At 37.3% G+C, this 21,575-nt stretch overlaps 1 protein-coding gene across 1 annotated transcript; it reads right to left on the reverse strand.

Moving 5' to 3' along the window:
* Positions 1-2,488: 2,488 nt before the first annotated feature.
* On the reverse strand, positions 2,489-20,495 carry LOC117345115. The gene is given in 4 exon segments (XM_033908075.1): positions 2,489-4,235; positions 4,237-6,391; positions 7,574-7,842; positions 19,841-20,495. Coding segments are annotated over 4 exon segments (3,906 nt in total). The 5' UTR covers positions 19,937-20,495; the 3' UTR covers positions 2,489-2,849.
* Between the last annotated feature and the right edge of the window lie 1,080 nt (positions 20,496-21,575).

A 21,575-nucleotide genomic window follows, 5' to 3' on the forward strand; every position in this document is an offset into this window, starting at 1 on the left:
AGATGGAGGGCAACAAGTTCGCTCAAATGAACGAAATTGACCTTATTTCAATGTAACTAGTGTCAAATGTTTTGTTCTTTAAACAACTTCTTCTGATGAAGCAAAAGGCCCATGGGTCATGATATTTTGACAGTAGCATGCTTGAATGAATGACCTTGACCTTTTGTGTCACAGGTATGAATGTGTTTAGATTAAGAGGCACTGGGTTCACTATGTAGAGATCTCCAGAATCTCCAGCAACCTATTGCCATCATCTTTTTTCGTCATGTGTCCTTTTTAAACATTGGGCATTTTGGACTTGTCCAAAACGATTGAACTTTTAATATTTGTTTTAAAGAACCATCCAGGACCAAATATGCACCGAAAGGGCTAATTATTTGGTTATCGTCCATTGGCCTCTGAGAGACGGGGCCAAAAGGGACCAAATTTCTTCAGATCCAGCTAGATAAACGTATACTATGTGTGATTAACTCTTGACTTCGCGTTCAATCAAATTAAAATCAGATGTTCACTATCCACTCCGTATGCGGAGTTTACGGAGTTGATAATGGAAGTCTGATTTTAATTAGATTGATCCATCTTGGCCGTATGCTTGAGTTTCTGATTTTGTTTAAGTTCTTTCAATATTTGAATGTACCGAAGTTTATCTTTGTTTACTACCACCGACAGAATAAAATAACGTTTTCCAAAATCAGAATCTCCAAATGCAACTCAAAACCAGTATTTTAAGCTGTTTAAAAGATTATCATCGTGATCCTCTGGAGTTACGTTTTAAAATAACGCGCATTTCACATTCCTTTGAACAGATTAACGATAAGGTATTAAGCATTTCCCAGAACAAAATATCAAAGATAAACATTATCAAAACAACCTAAAATGCATCATCAGTTCAATTAAAGTGTGATAAATATAAGAATCTATTTCGAGGATATACGTGTTTGTGACTTGTTCTAACTTTATATTCGAAAGCAACTTCGTTGATATAAGCTTTAAGCATGTTTCCAGATCCTTTTGCAAATTATAAACTGATGTTTTTGTATTTTTGTAAACAATGTCTATTGATTAAATGAAATACTGTTTAAACTAATTTTTCACAAGTTAGTTAAGTTTTAACAACTCCAGCCGAGACGCAGAATCTGTTGTAAGTTACCACGTATGTAATTTCTAAATCCAGTAGATTCATGAATTATGACAACGGTTCTGAATGTGGACACACATTTTATGCTGTTTTTAAATTTATTCACTATCCAAAATTAACCAAGATGTTATCAAATATATTGACATATCGTTGGGTTCTTGAACCTCTCCATGTTTTCACATCTGTTTACACCGATTTTTCTTTTCTTTATTTCCATTTGAATTATCACACATTACTGATGAATCCTAGAAGGACGTAACAACTGTACGACACAGTTTTAGATTGATCATTCGGCACGTAGGTATTTATCACGTGATCTATATTGTAAGATTTTGCCAAATTGTGTAGAAAACAAAATCATGTTATAAGAGATCAGGAAAGTGAGGGAGATGTGAAAAGTTAATTTTTAAATATGTACAAGGTCCGAAAAAGAACCCATTTTAATTCTAAATAATATAGGTTTGATGAAACGGCTCGACAGGTGTACAAGGGCATTCATGTTTTAAGAGTAGGTTACGTTTTTCATTTAAACTTACGATAGACCAACAATGTTCTATTTTTATGCTTTCCTTTTATATTTGAATATTTGTTGCCAATACGGTTACAGTTAGTTTTCAAAATTGCCAAAAATGTCTTTGTGTACAAGAATCTTATTTTATATTAGGATAAAAAATTAGAGACCAAAACTCGAGGAAGTTCATGTACATTTTGGGACGAAACGTCCATTAACACTTCGGTATTTGCACGCGCGGGATATTTTCGAATGTCTATAGGCCGTTGGCCACATAGCCTTCCATCATAGAACATGGCTCTGTACATATCACGCTAGACTCCGCCTTCGGCCCACACCAGCCGAAGGGTTCATGGTTGTTATTTCAACTACTACCAAATATACTAGTATTACTGTATCTAATTGTATTTTCTAGTACTGTTTATATATCATGTGGTTGTATTTGTATTTCTGTGTCTTGACAAAGGGGTGGATTGCCTAGAAAATTTGACATTTTTCATGTCCACACTGTTAGAACTACATAATTGCCCAATATTAACATTTCAAATAATTTTTGCCCCATATTAACATTTCAAGTAATTCGTATCCTGCAGACAAACCTTTACAAGGATCCAGTGTTACACGGATTATTACCGTTAATATTACTTCTTTAACCCATATTATAATATAATAGCAACGGACTGCCTAACTAACATTACAATGAAACTCCGAAGTTGGAAAATGTTTTCAAGTGTTCCTTTCAAAGTTTAGATTCATACATTGTATATATAATTTACACTATTTCGGAAAGAAGTTTTGTCGTCGTAGAACTCGATGAAGAAAGAAGACCGAAAAGCAAATGATTTATTTAAAATTTTAATTTGCGAGCAGCAGACAATTTCCCTGAGTCTGTGTTGTCATGCAAAATCACAGATGCCAGAACCTAAATATCTATAGGTCGTGGTTTATGGTAACATAGTAAAGTCCATGAAATATCGTTTCGTTTTTATCTCCCGTGGCATGACAACACGATCATAGAAACACGAATAAACATGATAAGGTGCTTAATCACATACTTTAAAGTATATCTTGATTTCCAAGCCAAGTTCGCGAATGTTTGAATTCGTGATAAGGTTTTCTCGCGAACTAATGTGGAATTATTTCTGTAGCGATATATATGACCGGTTTTCAGAATTACAAGTATTGGTTCGGTTGTCCTTATTACTCAACACCGTTTTCCTCCCCAGGTTCAGAGCTTTCCGCTGAACCTGATTGTGTATAAGTCATGAGGACGTTTGAAGCTTCTGGGTGGTGTTTACGTGTGTGCCACCCAAGTGCCGTCCTCTGACGACATCGATAGTCACAGAAGTCACACTTCAGAGGTTTCTCGTCTCTGTGAAGCAAGAGATGTACTTTTAGGTTTCGCTCAGTCTGAAATTCTTCATCACATCCGGGCCACGAACATGTATAGCCTTTCACATTGAATTGCCTATATTGGCCACGGCCCTTCTTTTTACCTCCCTCCCCACCAGAAGATGGCGATCCTTGTCTGTTTGTATGCCATTTCTTCATGTGCAGTTTGATACGAAACTTCGAATAGAACTTTTTCTGGCATTCCTCAACGGGACACCAGTAGACTTTAAGTTCGTGAGATTTCGGATTCGGCTGCTGGTGGTCATCCGTGTGTTTTCTTATGCTCATCAGCTTTGCTTTCTGCAGAGCATACGTGCCCGGATGTTCTACCTTTATGTGTCGTTTTAATGTCCTTCCGTCGGGGAAACTCTCCTGACAAATTTCACACTGGACAACCGTGGAAAGAGAATGGTCAGCGACGTCCATCTCTGTTGACCTTTCACAATTGTCACATTGGAGATTCTCCCGCGCCGAATCGGACGCCATTTGTTCCTTGGTCAAGAACTTGTGACATAAGGCGGAACACGTGACACACTTAACTTTAACACGCGCATGCTTTTCCCAGTGTTCATTTTTCTTTTCAACTGGTATGATTTCATTGCACACTTTGCAGTGGAAAAGCTTCGAAAACATATCGTTGGATAGACAATCGTTATCCTCGTTGGAGCTATCGTCACGATCAAGGTCTGAACCCAAACTAAGTTTTTGTTCTCGGTTCAAACGAGCTTCATCGTCATCGCTAGAGAAAATGAAGCGTCCCTGAGTTGGATCTTGAGGCAAACATCCATCTGACAGGGAACCTTCCACACCGAACTGGTTAGCTAACAACGGGTTGTCATAGTTACTGTCAATTTCGCCGTCAAACAGACGCGGTTCCTCAGAGTTGCTCAAACTTCTGGGACAACGGTCAAGGTCATCTCCTGCAGTCAGATTAAGGCTAGTTTGTCCTATCTCTGTTGGTGAATGCAAGGCGTCGAGGTTTGACTCACCGTACAACTGTGCAATGGTTTGCGAATCTGAGATCGGAATTTGTGACGGCAGCTGGTCAGTTGTTTTCTTGCCCATGCCGTCAATCTGATGGTCAAACATTCCCATAAGTCTCCGTTTTGGCGGTCGACCTCGACGTTTCATACCGGTGACCACAGCGGTTCTTTTCTCTTTTGCCTTCCCCGGTAACGATCGGAGGCGGAATGAAGGTACATATAAAACTGTCGGCCCCAGATTTCGATTTAAGGAGTTCAGTAGTTGTCTGACGTCGCCTCGGTTTCACATTCACCAACGCTTTAGATGAAAGAATCATTTCTTGGTAGAGGGCGCCATTGTCGTTACTTGAGACACTTGTACTCGACAAAGTCTTTAATTCTGGCTGTGGGGGCTGCGGAGGTTTTGGCATCAGATCTGGTGAAGGTTTCGACAGAGTCTGACCGGAAACCTCTGCATGTGACAAAGTTCTGTACCGTGGATCGTTCTCCAAGCTATGTGCTATCGACGCTGGGGTAACTACATCCGGTGTTTGGACTTGCTGAATGGGTATCTGACCCGACAACACGGGCAATGGCTGCTGTAGATCGAGAGTGTGATGCTGAATTGGGATCTGTTCAATAGGGACCGTGTCTGTTGGCGCGGTGACGACAGCGGGCGGATTATTTGGTATTGCCGAGGATGATGTCACAGGGTTTAGTGTTGTAATTGACCCAGGTACAGCCGGATTGACCATATTATTCACATTCAAAACAATAGCCGCCGGTTGTTGACATGCTGGAAAGTTTTGAAAAAAGTTTGGTATTTGTTGCATATCTAAAGCGGCTCTTTTGTTTGCCTCGGCTAACATACGGGCTAACACGGGAACCTTCGGTGGACGGCCTCGTTTCCGCACGGGTTTATTCACAGTGCCAAATGTGGCATTGGGGTACACCATCATCATCGGCTGGGTGGAAGTAGGCGTGGTTATGGGCGTGACCGCTGGCGTTGTAACGGTCGAAGTCAAAGGGCCACTCATAGCAGACGAATCTGAAGGATGAGAAGCGACTGTCGGCATTGTAAAGTTTGTGGCGGGAATAAAAACTCCCGCTTGGGAGGATGGTAAATTTGTTGTGGCAACAGGAAGCAACATGAGTGGCTGCTGCGCTTGTTGTTGCTGCTGCTGTAGCAACTGTTGCTGCTGTTGTTGTTGTTGTAACTGCTGTTGTTTTAGAAGCAGTTTTTGCTGTTGCTGGCTGCTTTTTTCACCGTTATCCGCCTTCGGTGTACGCGTCCGCCTACTCCAGGGTAATTTTAACACACTTGTATAAACACCGTGATGGGAAGTGTTCTCGGCTATTAGCTTCATTTGTCCAGATTTTTTGTTTAAATTCTTGGGAGATTTCCCCGACACTTTTGTTGGCTTTTGAAATTCCTGCATTTGATATTGAGCCGTTGCTGCTGCATAGTTCTCGGCGAATGTCATATTTGAAAGATCAGTTTGAGTCATTGGCGTCGGCAGAACGCCAGCAATTTGAGGGGATGGTTGTTGGATAGGCGACAAATTTTGCATCATTTCCCGAGTTGTCGGAATGGCTGCTATTGGTACTGGAGTCGCGTCTGTTGGCATGACAACAGCGCCGGATTCTGCGTTAGTGACATTCGTCACCAGTTTTGGAGATATGTTTTGAAACTGTATAGAACTGTGTTCATTTTCGACAGGGATATTTTGGCCACTTTCTTGCAAATCACCAACTTGAATTTCCGGATGTAACTTAGTACCTTTGATTTTAACTGACCCGTTTTGAAATTGAACTTCTCTGTAATTGTTCTCTGATGGAAAATTATTTTCCGTCTGTACGGTTGGGCTGGTCTCGTGCAGTTGCTCCGGAGATTCCACATTAAGGTTTACCGTTTGTTCGCGATCGCCCTGCACTGACGGGTGCATTACGGTCGGAACCTTCATGGAAGTTCCCGGAACAGCTAACGGGTATTCCGCTCCCGGACCGGAACCAAAAAACGGATACAAGATCACACCAGGACTTCCGGCTCCAAAATAGGGTTGTGATTTCTGTGTCTCAATGTTAGTGGGGAAGAGAGTTGACCCCTGACGAACGTTGACCTGTTGTGCTGAGTCACGGTTCAATGACGCTGGGGTTATTCCAGTACAAAAGCCAGTATATTTGTCCTCTTTCTCCGTTTTGATAGTGGATAGATCAAGAGGTTCGTTGACATCAGGCTGATAGGCAAGATCTGTTTCGGATTTCGTGACGTCAACTGGTTCGGTTTTATAATACTCGGAGAGGCTTGAAACGTCTTGATTTTGTTCCATACCGGGTGACTTCCGGTTATCGGTGCTGCTGGCGCCCTCTGCATCCGATTCGGTTCCACTGAAATAAAACAAGCCGGAGAAGCATTAGTGGTCGGTAAGAATCGGTTTCTTAGTCGGTGTTACAGATTAAACTAAAGTTTGAGCCCCCATTATCACTTTTCGGATTCATTTATTTGACAGATACAAAAGTTGAACATCTAACCAATTGAATTGTAATGACATTTCATTTCAAAATACTAAATATATTTATAAGAAGGAACGTTGGCAAGATATTAAGCCGAGCTGACTCTGTCGTGTTTTTGCGTCGGGATAAATACGCAAAATACTTTTTTTTAGGAAACAGGAAACATTGCTTTACTTTTATACGAAGATTTGAAAATGTTCCAATCTAATTAAAATCTAGATGGTCATTCTCACTACGTTACATGAACATCTAACAACATCCCATAAGGGGTCACGTCAGGATGACCTTTTGGATTAACCAATCAAATGACTACTTCCAGAATCTTGGAAGTGAATTTTACGTGTCCGAATTAGCATGACTAGAGTGCATAGCTTGTATAAACTGTCAATTTGTTTCAAGTCATTTCGTCCCACAAAGCATATAGCTATATACGCAGTGCCGAAATGGTTTGCTTCAGATGCAATTTGTGACGAAATATTTTGCTTCGACGACATCGCCAAATAGACAATTCGCCATGAAAGTAAAATACACACATATCGGAGGTCATCAGAACGTGAACCCTCATGGGATGTTGTTAGATGTTCATGTAACGTAGTGAGAATGAGCATGTAGATTTTAATTAGATTGAAAATGTTCCGTCAATGTGTTGTAGTTGAAAAGATCTTCAGTTCATATAAGGTGATACGAACAACAAGACTATACAATAGTTGGTGAATATAGGTCACAGTGACGCAAGAAATAGAGGTCACAGAGAAGAAAGAAATATAGATTACAGAGACACAAGAAAAATATAGGTCACAGTGACGCAAGAAATATGGGTCACAGAGACGCCAGAAATATGGGTCACAGAGACGCCAGAAATATAGGTCACAGAGATGCCAGAAATATGGGTCACATTGACATAAGAAATATAGGTCAGTGACGCAAGAAAGATAGGTTACAGTGACGCAAGAAATATGGGTCACAGAGACGCGAGAAATATGGGTCACAGTGACATAAGAAATATAGGTCACAGAGACTTACGTCTTATGCATCGATAGCCGGTACACAACTCACCTTGTATATTCCTTCAACAATTTTCTCATCAATTCGGTTGTATCGAGATGAGTGGCACTCTTCAGAGCCTGAAAGTCCTTAAAGAGGTCATCCGGGATAGCAATATTCTGATTGGATGAATCAAGCAAGGTGCTGAAAGATGATTGGCTGGAACCGTCTGTGGACACAGCCGGCGACATCCGATTGGTCGATAGGCTTTCATTTGACTTGAGAATTTGTTCTACTGTGCCTGGTTGTGATACGGGTTCTTTCTCGCCGGACAATAAGGCCTGAAAATAAATATAAAATAATTAGAGTGGTTTGTAATGTATTTTTTGTATAATATGCAAGTTTCATATCCGATAAAAGACTATTCATTATAATATAACAAATACATCCAAAAAAAGAAATTCCACTCCATTTGAATGTCACGTATTCCAAAGGTAGAAAAATATATGTTCGAGCATATCGATAGTGAATTCCTTTAATTTTTAATGATTTTGAAAATGTGCGAGTATCACACAGAGAGAATCATGTAGACTATCAATGTGGAATATTCGGAGAAGGTTGGTGTTACGGTATACCGAAAACCCTGTGTATACTTAAGTAAGTCCGTATGATCATATCCACTTTCATATACTGTAGATAGCCGATGACCGCTAAAGTACATACAGTAAATTAACGGGGATAGATAGTCAATCTTTTCATTTTCTGTGTAACTTAACAAGGTTGATAATTCCTTTTTATTTCATTCAGACAAACAGCACGTTTAAACGCACTGCGTTTGTGTGGGTTACACCCCGTAATAACACGCATAATATACGGTTTAAAACTCTTCCACGGTACTCGTTCAGGTAGCGATCTCCCTTACATAATATCAACTCAATTTTCTCCTTTAAAACCCACAATTCTTTGACTTTCCTTCTGATCTATCCTCTTGAATTGCTTTATAATTTCGTGTCAAGATAAATAAAAAGCAAAACACACCTCATACAGAGTTCTAACAACCGCCAATCAGAAAACCAAACACCATGCAAACTGCTGAACTATTTAAAGGGACATTCCTTCTTTGAATAAAGTTTAGGTCGTCAACATTAAACTTACTGGAAAATATATTTTATTTCAAAGCAGAAAGTTATAATCTTTACATAAATAAAGCAAGTACACTCTCAAGATAAACCACAGTTCTTCGAGTATTAAGTCCTGAAAATTCTTATTTCGACCCGAAGTATCACTAATTACCGCCAAGACAAACGGTATTTGCATACGATACGCCCTTTTCTTGTACATTTCGGCGTTAATTTCATTACATGTAGGCACAAACGCTCATATAGTCATCGTTCATAGATTTCATCAATAGAAATTGTGCATGTTTCTGATGTCCGAACGAAGGATTGCCCCTTAATGTTAACATGTCACAAATAAACAGTTTATAAACAACAAATATATATATAACTAACCTCGATTAAGTTAATCCAATATTTCTGTCATGCCATTATGTTTAAAATAATGTTTTTTTTCTGTACTTGCCTAAAATATAGCTGGCGCGCTTTCTTATTTGACGTTCATCTGATTGTATCGTTAGCTATATTACGATCTCAGACTTTTCCGTATCCCACCTACTTCAGAATTGAATGTACAGTCTAAAACGAAAGTTGGGAAATCCAGGAAAATTGACAAAGCAATACACGTATCGTGGAGAGTTCAATGGATTCGTCACCTTTACAAACTAAAACGGAAATATATTAAGGGCGTTTATAAGTTACTATGACTTAAGTCCGATATATATTTGTTTTTATTTGATACATGTACAGATGAGATTTATGATAGACTGCACACCAATTTATAATTTTTAAGCAATCTTTAGTATTTTCAACATTTTTTTCGTGAGAGTTCATTGTTGGTATTCAAATTATTTTTCTTTTCTTTTCACATATTGACAAGTTATGGCCTGAAAGTAATATTGTACAATATCGTTTAATAATTAATTGTTTGATTAAACACGAGATAACATTATTAGAATACATGATATTATACCAAAATTACGCTGTATCTATTTAATTACAAATACCTTCGGTAGTGGCGCCAGGTGTAACACGACCAGTTACTATCGATCTTTTAAATAATAGTTCAACCACAGGTTCGAATTGAGTTCTTTGATATCTTGGTCTCTAATATACAAGTTTTCACAAAATAAAGTTCTTAAAAACCCACATTCACTAAATGACCCTTAATGTGTAGTGCTTCAGAGCAGTGGGCACGATCATGGTATTGTCAGCTCGCTGGTCGAACCTACTGTCGACACCCCTTATTTATTTATTTATTTATTTATTTATCTACATTTTTTGTATCTATTTATTTAATGGGTTTTATTACGGCCTTGCGGCATTTCAGCTGACGATGTCGACACTCGGCGGGCTCCAGTATTTAAGAGCTCTTCTTGCCCAAAATTAGTACCATATGTTACACCTGACAGCTTTCATCAGGGTAATTCACTAACTGACCACGTCATTTATAGTTTCAATTAGACCGATACTAAATCCAGACCCCAGTTTATGTGACCATATCACTATAGATGGCGACTTTTACCCCGGTTTAAGTGGCCATGTCGCTATAGATGGTGACAGAGACAACAATTGTTAAAATTCTTCAAAGGATTATGATATCATATCTCTCCAAGCATTACACATTGGTCACTCTAGAGTGTTACATTTAACTTACATGTATATAGTCTAACCCATTTGGTTAAGTTTGGTTTATTTTGTTTAACGTCCTATTAACAGCCAGGGTCATTTAAGGAAGTGCCAGGTTTGGAGGTGGAGGAAAGCCGGAGTACCCGGAGAAAAACCACCGGCCTACGGTCAGTACCTGGCAACTGCCCCACGTAGGTTTCGAACTCGCAACCCAGAGGTGGAGGGCTAGTGATAAAGTGTCAGGACACCTTAACCACTCGGCCACCACGGCCCCTAGTCTAACCCATATCCGAATTTATAGTTAAATGAACATTTATCAAAAATTCCTATAACAAATTAATAGAGTTGTAATTAACTTATGTAATGATTACATAATGACCCTCATTTTGTTTCACTCGTCACATTTACATACTAAAACGGAAATATATTATTAAGGGCGTTTATAAGTTCCTATGACTTACGTCCGATATATATTTCCTTTTATTTGATACATGTACAGATGAGATTTAAGATAGACTGCACACCAATTTACAATTAAATCAAAGTACTGGAAGTACTGTAAACGAACATTATTGTTTAATGCAAAATCAGTAATCTTCTTAGTTTTAAGTTGATAAATTTACTGATATCGGTTTAGGAATTAATTGCAAATAATTTGAAATGTTTGCAGCTGTTCTGATTTGATTGTACACATGCATGTTTCTGTAAGGTCCTAATTGAAATTGGAAGTTTGTTGATCTATCTTGGATCGATGAAAATAAAATATGTCTTCTTTCTTTCGGGAAGGCATCATCAGTTATAATACAGCCAGGACTCTGTGACCTTATTGACGCCAACTTCTAATATGAACTAAATTTAGGCTAGTTCCATCGTTAGTTTGGCATACATAGTTGTATTTCAACTTAATATGATGAAACACACATAAAGAATTACTGAAAACCAAAACCAGAGCTGCTAATCAAGGCCCGAATTAGGAATGTATCCTATTGAAACTGTACTCAAGCATTTATGGTACTTCAAAACAAAAAACTTGACTCCTTTTGTTCAGGAATCATTTGATGTTAATAAATCTGTATATGAGAAGATAAACTTGTGGTATAATTACAGGATGGTAAACAATGTGATAAAGAATAACAACCAGATAAAGACTATCTTCATCGAATAATTCAGCAAACAGGAAAAGAAAACTTGAAGATTCATTTTCAACTTCAAACCTGATCACAAAGATTACAGTCCATTCGATGGGACGACACATTCCCTTTTTATTGTCCTTTTCCAATGTTGATCATCCAATCATACTGAACCACACAATTCAGCAATGTAATTGCACAAATCACACCTTTATGTGGTGAGAACATTTTTGGGGGTGTTATTAGATTCCATAACTGTATGCAAATTGTGAAGCATTCCATTTCTATAACTATATATATATATATATATACAGTACGTGTATATATTTACACATATCAAAATTGGAATGACACAGGAGATTTGCAAGTTTAAGTTCACCATCAGTCATGGGAGGTTTATGTAAAATGTTATATTTACCGGGGTAATTAGTAATTTTGAGAATATATTTATGAAGCTCTATTCTGTACATTCTACCAGTGCTTAGAGAATGGACACAATTTTATGTTCTCCAATGTCAAAATTAATCATATGTAAAATATTAGGGGCTTATTCGCCATTCTAGGCCTGATTGCCGTCATAGTAAAATTACCAAAATGGACTTGAAATCAATATTTTTAAGAGAATGATCTATGACTTGAATATTTCATAAAAATAATGTAATACATCGTTTATTCACTTCATTCAGATCTTCAGACACCACATAATTTGTGAAGTCATATATAGAAATATATGAACCATTTTGTTATTGATTTATTCACACAAGTAAGCACTAGATGTAAGCAGTAAGTATATGTACCGCTATCTACTGGCATGACTTTGAGTACAGTAAACTACACTCGCTTTGTGGATATTGACAGGATAACATATATTTACATACGAATTCAATTTTAGAATTGTAACTGAAATCTTGTAACAGCATGGCACAAATAGTCATCTGAACATGTGTTGTATATTGAAAAATTATTTAAGGTAAATTTTCAGTTTATCAATTCATTGATTACTCCGTGTTTGAAGTATGGTGTAGTGAGAATTTCAAGTCCTGATCATGACTTGATGAAAATTTTAAATTAACAAATTATTAAAATGAATTTGTTGAAAAATAACACAAGTTCCACAGCAATATTATATAGAGAATCAATCACACTATTTCAGAAGTTATAAAACTACAAATAACAATTAATGGCTGAATGTTAAATTAAGTGAATATCACAAGTCTTTTTGCATTTGTTTTTAGATAATCCGGATTTCCGTTTTCCGTCTTTGAAAAAAAAATACGTAGGCGTATTGCATAGTAAACGTAGCCATGTGTACATATGTAACAGCTGATTTCAATCAGATTGACTTAACATGAACTTAACACCGTCTCAGTAGTTCGTCACAATCGAAAATTTGATCGTGAATTCGGTATTTTGCAAATTCTTTCAAAATACTTCCAGGTAAAGGAAAAAAATGCATATGGTCTCTATACACACACCAAAGATTAATAGATCCTATATTGGGTCCATTCTCTCGTAAAAATATCGATTTGGGTCCACTATCGGCCATTTCGATAATTCAACTCTAAGCTTAACGACAATCGGGCCGCGATTCGCAAATGAAAAATTAATTTAAAATTCGTAAACCTATAATATTTTACATATGATACAATTAGGCATTGAAAAACATATATGTGGGTCAATTCTCTGAAAATAATGCCAATTTATATTATAATTGAGCCCCATTTTTCTTCATTTCGGTATTTCCAAGTCTGCTTCACCTGTGGTCCGTTTCAGTAAATATTCTCGACTTTGCCGAAATAAAAACAAGCTATATAATTGTTCATTTTAAACATGACAACTGCCGACCACACGTATCTAAAAGTGTTATTGTTGATATCATCTGAATATATTGCCGTAGTTATCTGTCACTTCGATTGTAAACCTCCTGCCAAAGTCATGGAAGAATCGACCAATCAAATTGGTTTAACGTTTGATTTCCGTAATCTTGCAGTTACCTCCCTTACAACAGTAAATACGTTCCAAGTATCGCCTACAACAACCAATCCCGTGCACATGGCAAACAAGTTATTATCATTTGCATTTGATTTATTGGTCGTTTTCGTCAAAGGAAAATGGAATATGGAAATCGATGACAATGTTAACGCTATGACCAGTCACCCTGACCACAAATGCCACCTAGTATCTACCTTTCTCGCAAACATGTACTGTACGCAGTACAGTAACCTATAGTATGATACAATGTATCGTCTCGTATGCCGTTATTGATATATTTCTTTCTCTAAATTATAGAAATATTCATCTAGTTGATAATGATGTTACATTCTAGAATATATATAATACACAATTAAGTAAATCGCGGACATATTTGCAGACCGATGCTATAGTGTCAGCCGTTTTGGAATGAACACGGAAGAGCAAAACTTTCTAAACATCCGGAGACGAATGCGCCTGCGCAATATTTGTTTACATAAATATATTGACCTGGAGTTATTCGTAAAGTTCAGGTTCATTTAGTCTTCACATTTCGCTAGCGTTATGCATTTCTCAAATCGTATGCATCTTGAAAACATCTACTGAATACATTTCAACATTTTCGGTAAAACTACTAAATAAAACGAAGATGTTTTTGCAAGTAAATTATTTGAAGCGTAAGGCAATGGGGGCAGCCATATTTCATTGAAACAGACAGTAGATGGCGTATTGGTGAATGTGGCTACCAAATATGGTCATATTTCTCAGTCCAGTTCTTGATGGCAATAACCGAACATTAATGTTCGTTTAAAAAAAATCATTAGTATTCCAACATATATATTTTTTCACGGAAGTTCATAGTTGGTATTCAAATTATCTGTGGAATATACAAATATAATAGTCTGAAATTAATATTTTACAATATTATGAAATAATAAATTATTTAATTAAACATGAAATATCAGATAACTTTATTAGAATACATGATATAATACCCAAATTTCATTGTTTCTATTTTACTTTCATTAATTACAAATAGCTTAGCCCTACCTTACCAGCTTTAACCCCCTTCGGAAGGTGCGCCAGGGGAAATGAGTAAGGGACTTGTAACTTGTTTATAACAAATGTCAGACAAATGCTCATTTAAACAGATTTGCGTGGAGGTACGTCAAATCGGCGTACTTTCACTTTCATGCACCCCATATGTAGCACAGAAGCAGGGCTGTAGCAACTGAGCCGGGCACTTACACTACCTTATATGGTATTTGATATCGGAGTAGCTACGTCATACGCCGTAAAAAGTTTGGAGCGGCGGGCCGCGTTATGTCACGTTCAGTACAACAGTGTGTGTCAGTAATGTACGTGCATTAGAGATGCGCGTGCGGCTAACAGACATAAAATACGTGTATATAAATTGTATACATCACCGCTAAAGTATGTATACATGTGATATTGTCCGACAACTTCTTGAGACGCTGTATACTTATTTCTTATCATTGTTATGTAAACACTATATACAGGAATTCAATTTTCAAGATTTAAAAATGTCAAATCGGTGAAATACGCCACAGAAAAAGACAAAAACAAATGGGAGGAACGTGAACAGGAATCAAAATAAATTCATTAAAAAAAAAACCCATATTTTTTCATATGTTGACCGTAAAACAAGGAAAAACATCCCTACTGGTGACGATTCCGTTCAAAAGCAGCTGAACAAATTGATATGGGCGATAGTTCAGATTTCATTTCCTTTTTAGAATGTGTTTAGATTCCACAATACTTTGTGCGCGTGCAATGGATGATGCGAAAAAAACACGTGTACGGTTATTTATTCGTTTTCGCATCCTTGTTTTGATCATGTTTAAAATAAAGAACAATCGATATTAGATATATTGAATCGATATTAAGGCCGTATAGTACCTTTTGTGACATATTGCGCCTCTGCTCCAAAAGACGTACTTTAATCGCTAAAAGCTGCAGGCTGTCTGCTGCTTCATTTAATATATACTTGCTACCAGCTTATCAGCTTTTGTAGGGGGCAGTTGTCAAAATGAATTACAATACCAGCTCATTTTCCACACGTTTGAAACCTAAGATAGATTCTTTACATGGACGGGAGCTTGTGGGTTTATCAAACGATAAAAAAAATGCTTGACTCTAGCGACTGGTCCAGACAACTTATATAAACAAATGATTTATTTTCATAATAGGAAACAAATGATTTATTTAGGTGAACTTTAAAATTATGTAGAGATGGTTTTCCTTTAGCGAACTGTGTGTATTATATACCCATGTTTCTACACGAGAAAAGTAATCATTTGATTCACTTGATTTATGAGTCTATTTCGATTTTTTAAAAATTAAAATTACAATGAAGTTAAAAAATATTTCCATTTAACCTAAACTATCGTATATTATTTGGGATTAAAAAATGAAATCACAACGAATTTGTGTGATTTTCCGATTTCATCTTCACAAGTAATTGACCTAATTAGTGGTAATCAACGTCTCTGTCAGGTAAAACATTCATTTAATATAAAACGATACAATTACTTTACATGTCATACTTTTGAGAATGGGTTGCTGTTAAAACATCTCCAAAAATAAGCAAACCCCCAAGATAATTCAATAAAACCATCCGTTCGCCATATTTTAAAGACATTTAACGAATGGGCTGTTCTTAGGTGGGCAGGGGTTCCCGATGCTATCACATCCTCTACATTATAGGTATCACTGATATTAATTACAGGGAAACTGCAAACAAAATGACATGCCGTTCAACGTGAGCAATTAATATATCCAGATTCCTAACCGACATAATCAAATCATGTAAGTTTTCAAAATATTAAGTGACTTAAAATTTATTACGATATATCACGGGGATAAATGAAACTTCTAATTGAGTTAGTTGTATTCCTTCTAATTTTTCCTCCCGACCCTCGACCGTCTCATCACTCAACGCTAGCTCGCAGCTTCCCGCTGTCGTGTTATAGTATTAGCCCCCCTCCCTAGAAAATATCGGGGAAACCCTTATAAGCATCAATGTACGTGCACTTGTGTACATAGCCGGTAAACACAGGAGGGGGCGTGGGAGGGGGTGCTGTCGTATCCTATCTCCCGCTATCTCATACTAAGGGCTTAGGTTCCGACCTATTGTCCGGATTTCTGACCCCGATGACCCCAGGTCACACTGACAACTACAGGGAACATATGTTATCGGTAAATAGGTATTCATCAACTGACCAAACGATGACCAGCCTTGGCCGATTAGGTCCCCCGCTGTGATCCCCTAGTAGACATCTAACCACACAGCCATAAACCGACAAGAAACGCTAAATGGGAGCATTTTTCAGTTCATCTCATTCCTATAATTTTATTGCTTCTGATGTTATTGGTGATCTCGCCAACCCTTTCTCACCCAACCCCCAATAAACTTCCCGCCATCAACCAGAGACCTATATTAGTATTATATATAGGTCTCTGCATCAACACAAACAGATTTTTTGAAGGAAAGTTAATATACTATATTGTGGTATTGATGTGCTTACACACTCGATCTTACATACATACTTTAATCAAATATCATGTATAGACATATATTTAGACTGTCCAACCAGAGACATATAGGTCGGCAACGTCCCCTAAGTTTTATGTAAATATTACTCGATTATCTCCCCTAGTTTGAAACCTAGAATCGGATTATATATTTCAATATTCTATTTGACTGGCCACCAGCCCCTAAGTTTTATGTTAAGAATGCTCAGCTTAATTAATTATAATAATATATCATCTCCCCCTAGTTTGAAACAGTGATATCATTTTCATTTATAATTTTAATATTCTAGAGACAGAGGTTCAGACTAAGAGGTATTCTATGACACAAAATTTAGACATTTCAGTTATCTCCATTAAAATGTCGTTTAAATAGTCTTTGATTACTGTGTATTGTTATCATCAAAATTATTAGTAGCCCAGCATGGACAGAAGCCGAAGTATTTCAAGATTTACATAAAATGAAGGACATTGATTTCTGGCGAAGACATTTTGGAGTTTAGTAGTTAACACAATTTGATGGAGGTGTGAAGGATAACATAACTTTTAAGTTTCTGTCCTCCATCCATGTAAGGTCACTCACTACTAATCACATTCCTGTATCTAGTCCGAGTTTCCTCTGACACCAACATCAGAATTAGACATTTTGACAGACGCCTGGTACAACGTTGGTCAGAATGTCTAACGTCTACTGTTGAAGTTCAGAGGCAACTCAGAGATACGATCAGTCTAAATGTCTAACATCTGGTGTATTGGTGAGAGGAGACTCGGACACTGTCAGTCAAAATGTCTAACATCTGGTGTTTGGGTCAGAGGAAACTCGGGCACACTGTCATAATGTCTAATGTCTGGTATTGGGATGAAAGGAAACTTGGGCTACCCTGCTGCGTTCTCCTGCAGATGGTTGTGCACAGAAGCGAAGTTGCCAATCGATTTGAAAATCATCACATCTAAATTTGGTGATATTCTTTAAAATTCAGAGATTTTTCAAATTGTTTTATATATAAATCCAGCCTGTCCTATCCTAGTTACCTGTATCTTGCCAAGTTCCTGTCCAAAATGCCATCCTGTAGTATCAATAGTGCCACGTAAAATATGCAGAACTGTCCTTGATATCACTTTTATAGTTCATTAAATTAAACCATATAAAACTTGAAGAACACATATTTTATATATTTTAATACGTATTACATTCGTAGTAAGCACTTTAAAAGCAATACAAAATAAACCATTTATTTGACGAAATGATAATAAATTATATTGCTATATATTCATCAATCACCTTGTTGGCCCGGATAGTTCTAATTAAGCGTGTGGGGGTCTTAGTGAGGAGCCCAATGCGAACAATATCTTCTACGTCATCAGACTGCCCCAAAGGAATATATTTTGAGTGAAGTTAAACGAAATATCGTTTGAATATTAAAGATAAAAGGTCTAGGAACCGGATTCAAAGCTTTATGTTTAATTTACTTCGCGGTGTGTGCTGGATCGTGTCAATTCATATATTTAAGACGATTATCTAAAACCATTTACATTAGCTGGAGTTTCCTCTGGCCATGACACCAGACAGATAGATGTCTTGTGTCCGAATGTCCAGGTCTGGTGTCGGGGTCAGAGGAAACTCGGGCTACATTGACAAAAGTCGTCTTATTTTAATTGGGTCCGTTAAATATGTGACTAATTTCACACGTGCGATGCATAATTAATCGTGTATTTTGTTTTTGTTGTAAGTTATGTTTTATTTCTATCAAAGAAATTTCAATACAACTTCATCAATATTGAAGTATCGATACCTGGTGGAAGTGGGTGCAACAAAGATCATTTGCATTCTTTAAAAATGAAAATGGAAGTTTGACAACTTTGTCTTGTTTGAAAACATTGCAATGACATCTGCGTTACACTGTAAAGGAATTAAGACCAGCAGGTGTTTTTTATCTTGATCCGAAATTGTACTATAATCGGTTAAAAAATGGTGATTTAGAGACATTTACGATCTTTTTAAAACGTCAATGTCGTTTCCACCCAGGGCTTAACTTATCATAGATTATCATTGCATGGTTTTCAAGAGTTTAAGCAACATATGGAGTTTTATTCAAATCTTTATTGGCACGTAGAGGCATTTTACCAGCACACGTGGACATAATCTCGGACTTGTGAAAGACTATTATAGTCTTGCTCAAGTCCAGGTTTCCATGATGTAAACGGGTTTACTGTCCGATATTACAGGACAAGATGCATGACATTCTAGCAGCTGATATAGTGACAGTGGATACACACATGAAATTTACTAATTGTCCATTATCAAATGCCATCAACACCACAAATAGAACACCACAATTGTGTGATAAGCTGCGATATATGTCACAAATATGTTAGAAATCAGAAAACATTTTAATTAATGCATATATGACATAGATTTTTAGGATATAACAGAAATTAATAAATGTAGGTAAAAATAAAGTGTGGTATATTTATTTTTCGAACCAGAGAAAGGAGCAAAAATAGCATGGCGCATTAACACAAGCAGGATATACAGTGATGTTAACAAATTATCATATTTATATTCAAAGTCATTAATTCAGTATCAAGTCTTCCATCTGGACATGCTCTCTGCTGGACTTCATGAGGTAATATCGATGCAGCATGCATTTATGAAAGTTGAATGTATAATTAATTATAAATTAACTCAACCAAGCGAAAATATAGTGTATAAATTCAATCAATTAAATTTGAACACTTGCACATGCCAGGAAAACAAAGTAATAAGAAAAGCCGGGGTTTGTAAAATCTGCATGCAGAGCACCGTAAAAATATACTGTTTATATCAGTAGCGTTGGGGTCAATTAGCCGTCCCGTGCAAGTGTTGTGACGTCACGGAATACAATATTCAGTGTTATGATATTCGTATAGAGATACAACAGTAATATTTAATATATACGTACGTATTCTCGTGTTTTGGCGGCTAACACTCTGTCCACCACACTACCAATCCGTTTCTGCTTGTTCAGGGGGTGGGCATTTTTCCTCCGGTGAGACATAGCGAATAAACAATATTATTTATAAATCACAGAAAATCTTAAAACTCCAGTTACTCCTCGAATGACGATATATCAACAATAACAATGGAACTCGTCGTCGTACAACATCCTCTTTCCACCGATATCGATAATAGCCATTGATGATCTCCAATCCATTGTCAGATGTATATGACCGTTAAAATATAATCCAATGCAATATCCATAGAAATATATTCCCTTTGTGGTAGTTCCTACTGTATGTGTATACAATATATCTGAACTCCACAACCAGTCGATCAGCTGATCAACAACAGAAGAGAATACCAGAACTTTTCAAAAGTCTCCAAACTTTTGTCAGAGACGTGCCTTGCAAACTGGCTGTGGTAAAACCACAACACATGTTGCCAAATTTGTGTAAAATCGGGAGTTCATGAGATAAAACGCAGATTTTGTGGCCTCCGTGTGCCATATATGGAGGCGTTCGGTTAGTCAGAACGGAGATCGGTTTTCACTGTGGCGGGGGGTCGCACATTGGTGGGGCTCATACAACAACACTGCCAAAAATACACAGTGCTGGCTTCAGCGGCTGACTCGCCCTATAAGGAATCTGGAATTTGGTTGCTAGGGAATGACTCTCTCTCAAGTTTATTCGCCCGGCCCTTCTAGATTTGGCAGATGAGCGCTAGTCGACTGTATGAGACTCTATACCGATATATGCCTAGGAAAATTGTTTGAGGGTTTGGCGGATATAATAAGATACACAGGCTACTATATATTATGTATGTAAGACGTGCGCTCGTGGGACGCTCGTGCTGTACACTTAAGCTGAGTTATAAATAGAACACAGGATACGGGACCAATATATATATATAATGGAAAACCTACATACAATCCAGGATAAAGATTGATAGACATTGTAAAATCTGAACGCGCGTGCGATGACTGTTTCTGTACACGTGTAGAACACGCACTGAATTTCACGTAAAGATATAGGTATATATACAGTTATGGGAATATACTTCCGAGTTCTGGATAAAAGCCAGATTAACATTGAAACTTATAAACTTAAACGCAAAACTGAACAGCAAATGGTGACGATCGATTTATATATAAAGGTTACGTTTTAGTCGTTGAAATTTCTTATTAATTATTATTGTTTAAATGTACACACACAACACAAAACGACTGGTTGGCGGTATGGGCTTAGTTTGGTGTGTAACAAAAATATACGTATATGTGTATTAATAAGTGAGAAAGTTTAACAGCGATCTCTGTTCAGGAGCAGGTACTTGATGTCCTGGTTATAAGTTCAGCATTGAGTAATATATTTATGATAGATTCTATTACTTAATGGAAAATGATAGGATTCTTATTTTGCTTGGCCTCTTCATGCTGATGGTTTAATTAGTCTCGGCTTTGGTTCTGACCTCTACTCTCATCTCTAGATTTGTCAGCTGGTTGTCCCCAATAGGGGGCCGTTTTCATTTGGTCAGTGAAGGCTCCCTCCCGCCCTTGCCGAGCACAGACGGTAACTGCTCGATCAGGGGTCATATATTGCTGTACAATAATTTCTTGGTCACATATGACAGTCCCACATGGGGTGAATTAGGAATGATGGGATATGGTATCTATGACCTATTTGGCTTGGTATTTGATAATT

This window comes from Pecten maximus, chromosome 16, assembly GCF_902652985.1.
Source record: "Pecten maximus chromosome 16, xPecMax1.1, whole genome shotgun sequence".
NCBI classification, from domain to species: Eukaryota; Metazoa; Mollusca; class Bivalvia; order Pectinida; family Pectinidae; genus Pecten; species Pecten maximus.